Source organism: Vespa velutina, chromosome 6 (assembly GCF_912470025.1).
Source record: "Vespa velutina chromosome 6, iVesVel2.1, whole genome shotgun sequence".
In the NCBI taxonomy this organism is placed as follows: domain Eukaryota; kingdom Metazoa; phylum Arthropoda; class Insecta; order Hymenoptera; family Vespidae; genus Vespa; species Vespa velutina.
Window position 1 is genome coordinate 6,538,477 of NC_062193.1, and position 5,237 is coordinate 6,543,713.

At 39.2% G+C, this 5,237-nt stretch overlaps 1 protein-coding gene across 6 annotated transcripts in view; it reads right to left on the reverse strand.

Annotated features, from left to right (window-relative positions):
* Nucleotides 1–289: 289 nt before the first annotated feature.
* Nucleotides 290–5,237, reverse strand: part of LOC124949847 (transcription factor collier) — an 82,351-nt gene continuing 77,403 nt past the window's right edge. The window contains exons 9-14 of one of the 6 annotated variants that reach the window (XR_007101178.1): nt 4,958–5,112; nt 4,705–4,831; nt 4,267–4,569; nt 3,511–3,762; nt 2,985–3,224; nt 290–1,883 (exon numbers count right to left, since the gene is read on the reverse strand). Coding sequence is in view for 3 of the 6 variants with exons in the window: in XM_047495579.1 (XP_047351535.1) it covers nt 1,771–1,883; nt 3,511–3,762; nt 4,267–4,569; nt 4,705–4,831; nt 4,958–5,112 (950 nt within the window). In the remaining 3 variants the exon portion in view is untranslated. Of the gene's footprint in view, nt 1,898–2,980; nt 3,225–3,510; nt 3,777–4,266; nt 4,570–4,704; nt 4,832–4,957; nt 5,113–5,237 lie in introns of those variants that run through there. The other 5 variants (XR_007101179.1, XR_007101180.1, XM_047495579.1 and 2 more) reach the window with 5 other exon arrangements.

Genomic DNA, 5,237 nt, shown 5'->3' on the forward strand with positions numbered 1-5,237 from the left:
TATGTCCCGTAAATTTGGGTGGCTTATCAAACGAATTCGTTATCGACTGTTACTTCGATTATAGATCGCGCTCGGTCCAACTTTCCAACGTTCTCGTGTCACAGTCGGATTAATTTTCTTCTATCTTTTTCTTTGTTTTTTTTTTTCTTTTTTGGTTTTTTTTTTTTTGGTTTTCTTGTTTTTTATATTTTCCTTTCCCCTCAATCGAATTTGTATAAATCGATTAGACGTGATAGACAGCGAGAAAACGTAGACGATCGTAATAAGAAATTATTTAAGTTGGCTCGAGTTTGAGGATCGAAGAGCGAAACGCGAAAATCAAATTTCGCGCTCGATCGCCGATAGGTTCGTTAAAAAATTGGATGGCGTTGTTAAGTACAATTATAATACGGATAAGCTACGGGCCTTTTTTTTTTTTTTCTTTTTTTTTTCTTTATTTTTTTTTTCTTTTTTTCTTTTTCTTTTTTTTTTTTTTCTCTCTCTACGATATAATATTTACAATCCTATATAACCTTTTCCTATATTATCGCATTTTAATAATCGTCTCGCTCGCTCGAGCTATCGCAAATAGTTTTGTCTTTTTGTACATCGCAACAATATTTACAGATAATTTACAAATTACAATATGTTAAATATCAATTCTATCTAGGCGAGATAAGTCGGTTAGTCTTTTAAAACGTAGGCGTGAGTGGGTGGGTGTTCGGAGCGTTATAGGGAAGATATGAGGTGAGGATGGTGGGTGGGGGTTGGGGGTGGGGGATGGAGTAAAAGGATCAATTGGATAAAGGGGGTCTAGGAGGATAAAATTTTGTTCAATTCGAAAATGCTCTCTAAAAACTATCGAGTCTGTTTGCTCAACCGCTAAGCGATATGTCCCTTATAATGGTGTCACAATACTTTTTCATTTAAACGTTTGCATTCATAGATATACATAGATACGTGTATCGTTGAATATCTCTCAATGACGTTCGAATGCAACAAATTTTTTTTCAATCGATTAATCCTTCGTTCGCATTGATTTGCGAACATTATAACAAAAGTTGTATATAAATGGAAAAACGAGAAAAAAGAAGAAGAAAAAAAAAAGAAAGGAAAAAGACGAGAAATCGAAAAGAGCTAATAAAATCGAAATGAGATAATATCTCTTATTAAAGTCAAAAAGTAGATAATAAAATCAAATCTTTATACGTCGATGTTATTCCATCGTTGTGACACCATATCTCGTTGTACGATATGTATGATTCGTCGTTAATTATATCACGATCGTAAAAGAAATAAAGTTAAGAAGATAGAAGAAAAGAAAAAAAAAAAAAAAAAAAAGAAAAACGAAAGAAAGAAAGAAAAAGAGAAAAGAAAAAATAAATTCGAGAATTTTTTCGATCATAAAATAATTCTTTGCGCCGTCGAGAGATACTTTGACTCTTACGACGGAAATCGTACGCGATTGATTTATCGTTATTTGTCCACTTGAGAAATAAGTTGTTTGTGAGAGAAAAAGGGAGAAAGACAGAGAGAGAGAGAGAGAGAGAGAGAGAGAGAGAGAAAGAGAGAGAGAGAGAGAAAGAGAGAGAGAGAGAGAGAGAGAGAAAGAGATAGAGAAAGAGAGAGATGGTGCGTGAAAAAGAGAAAAGAAAGGAAATAGAAATAGGAGGAGGTTAATAGGAAAGGGGACATCGCGCTTGATCCGTCCTTATCTCTCGGCACGCAAAGTCCTCTTCCCATGATGGCACCTCAGCCCCTTCATCCATCGTAGTTTTACATCTCATAACACTATTTGGCGTTCGACGAGAGTAGCGGACTGCCGGTGGTCGAGTAGCCCTGGCTGCATGTTGGCAACACAAATGGATTCATGTTGAACGGTGAGCCGACCACCTCTCCTAATCCTACAACATGCCCACTGTCGGTTATACGTTAGTAATCGCCTCTGCCGTCATATTTTACGAAACGAATAAATATATGTCTTGGTTAACGATTAAGGAAAGACAAATGAAATGAAATGAAATGAAATGAAAGGAAATGAAATGAAATGAAATGAAATGAGAAGTAAAGAAAAGGATAGGAAAGAAAAGTGGTGGGGATGGGGAGGAGAGGGTAAAAGAAAGAAGAAAGAAAGAAAGAAAAAAAGGAAGAAAAAAAAAATATATATATATATATACTAGGAAGAACGTGAGAGACGTTCACGAAAGTTAAGGTAAACTTCGAGAGGTATACATTGAGATTATCGCGAGGCGAGCGATTTAGAAGCGAACATCATTTTCTATGACCATTTATGGGATAAAGCACGTAAATGGGATTTTATCCTTGAACCGTACCCGATGCTTCCCTTTCATTTTACTATTTTCAGCGATACGCGACTTTTGTACGACTTTATCTCTTTTTTTCTTTTTTTTTTCTTTCTTTCTTTCTTTTTTTTTTTTTTTTTTTTTTTTTTCTATATGTGTGCGTGTCTCTCTCTCTCTCTCTCTCTCTCTCTCTCTCTTTATTTTTCTTTCTCTTTTTTTTTTCTCGTGTTCTTTTATCTTTCATTTTTTCTCTTTTTCTCTTTTTTCTCGGGGGGAGGGGGATTTCTTTTTCTTTTTTTCTCCTTTATTTTCCTACACATCGAGTTCATGGCCTTTCTCATCGTCTTTTACGCGACTTACTTCCACGGTACGTAGGGGCACGATTCCATATGCAGACACGTGCCAACGGGAACGATCATTCTAACGACTTCGATGACGTAGTCGTCGAACGTTCGAACGTTCTGTTAAACGTATTAACGAAAAAGGCAGAGATAACTCGCTCGTTATCTCGTTCGATATCTTTTCTAAGATACCTACATAAGCAAGGAAGAAATAATGAAATTGGCAAAAAGAAAAAAAGAAGCGGTGCATATGTTCGACTTTCACTACCCTTATTAATTGGCTGTCATTCGATTATCCAATTAAAAATATGATCGAATAGAAATGCCGGCCAAAAGGAAGATCGTAAATGAATGTACCTACATTCTCGAGTCTCGTCGTTCGTGCATGTCTCTCTGATAACTCTTTAATCTCAGCGCGTAGGGTAGTTGTGATGGTGATGGTGGTGGTGGTGATGGTGGACGGTTAGCGGTTACTGGGCGGCTGTAGCGAGGTGGTGCTGTGTGGACCAGTGCGGTGGGACTGAGGTGGTCGGTGGTCGTACTACAGGGGCGAACGCACTCCCGTCCCCGGACGTATAGAAAATGCCGTATTGTTCGTGCGCTAAAACGAAAATTCCACATAAGGAAAAAACCATAAAGAGAGACTGAATGAATGACTGTGTGAGTGAGTGTGTGTGTGCGTGTGTGCGTGCTTGCTAATCGTGTAAAATAATCGTGAATAAGCGCTACATGGGTGAGATCAACGGGTTTCAAGGATAATCAAATCGAGAACTCGAGCTTGTGATAAATAGAGGACGAGTGAAAAAAGAATGAGAGAGGGAGAGAAAGAGAGAGAGAGAGAGAGAGAGAGAGAGAAAGAAGAAAAGTTAAACAAAGATAGAACTTACGCGACGTGTAAAGAGTCGGACTTCCAGTGTATGGATTCGCAACGGAATAGCTGCCGTTGGTGCTGTGGCTGTGCGGCGTGCTAGCCGAACTTCCGCAATAACCACCACCGGTTACAACCCCTCGCGGACTGGCGCTGCTGCTTTGTCTGTAAGCATCGGCCGTACCCCCGACGCTACCACCTACGCTGCCCCCTACGCTCCCACCGCCCCCTCCGCCACCTGCCGCGGCTCCTGTCGTCACGGAACTACCGTCTAGAAATAGAAACCTGCCCGTCAGACGAACTCGTAAGTATATCTCATCGCTCATCGTACGTCGAATGTGGCTCGCTTTGATACGACCGACAATGTATCCTTGACATAGTTTATATCGATACTATTTCTCTATCGATCTATAGTTCTCTTTAAGTGAGATGAATTATTTTTTTTATTTTTTTTTTTTTCCATACCGATATAATTTTTTTTAAATCTACAGATGTGTTTTATTTATTTATTTATTTATTTATTTTTCTTTTCTTTTTTTTTTTTTTCTTCGAAAATTATCTCATACGAGCGATATCAAATATAAAATGTAAATCGGAGACGATACAGCGTATTATGCAATGAAACGGCATCGATGCGATAGACGTCGAGGCGATGTTTTGTCAGTCGTGTCAAAATGTATCCGTCGGATGCTGATCTCGCGCTTGTCTCTTCCTCCTTTTCTTCGAGCGACGAGTTATACATGAAGGAAACTTCCTTGGAGTTATTGTTACTTACCGTCCGTCCACTTTGTAGCACTACCATTCTCTTGCACCGTCACGGCGAGTTGTCCTGTATACGAGTTGAACGCTGTCGCCGAACTCGAAGTCGGGGGCGCCGGTGGGTGTCCCGCTCCTGGACTCCTCGACGCCCCCGCTATACCCGCGTTTCCGCTCCTTGGCATACTGTACAATGCTTCCGCTAAATCGGCTGCTCGTTTCAATATTATTTCTTTTGGCAATTTTTCCGGATCCCCTGGATGTCGTGGAATTAATTTTTGTAACCTTTGAAAACCATAGTCGATCGTTGGCTCGTTTAAAGCTGCAATTCGTTAAGAAACACACGATCATTTTCTGTCTTGCTATGTTTCTTTTCCTTTTTTTTTTTTCCTCTCTCTTGTCTTTTTTGTTCTTAATTGAAACATATATATATATATCAATCAGACGTATTACTTACAGACGTAAACGAATCGGCCAGGTGCCCCCTTACAAAATTGTTTGCTTTTGTATGAAAGCGTTACTTCGACAACACCCGGTATCTCTCTATGCGGCGTCTGTACCCTGATCGCGTTCGGAGTAATTATCTGTAAATAAAAAAGATAACAAATAAAGCTTCGTCGAATCTTTTTAAATGAAAGACAAAAAAAAAAAAAAAAAAAATAACTTGTCGCTACGTTCAAAGATATTCGATCTCTTTTAATTAAGCTGACCTCACTCCAAACCAGCATAGATCCAAAAACAACTTGAAGCCCGTCGAAAAAGTTCTCGCCTATGATTATTACGGTTGATCCACCCGTCGTCCAACCCTCGTTCGGCGATATCGCCTTTATGCAGGGTGTCTGAAGTGGTATGGGTTGATACAAACCTGTGTGAAAAAGATGTCAAGCGTTAAAGACCCTTGTCGTTTTTACGTTGATAATAATACGTATAACGCTACCCTCGTGAGTAAAATGGAACGAACGAAATAAGAAGGAACGATCGGATACAGAA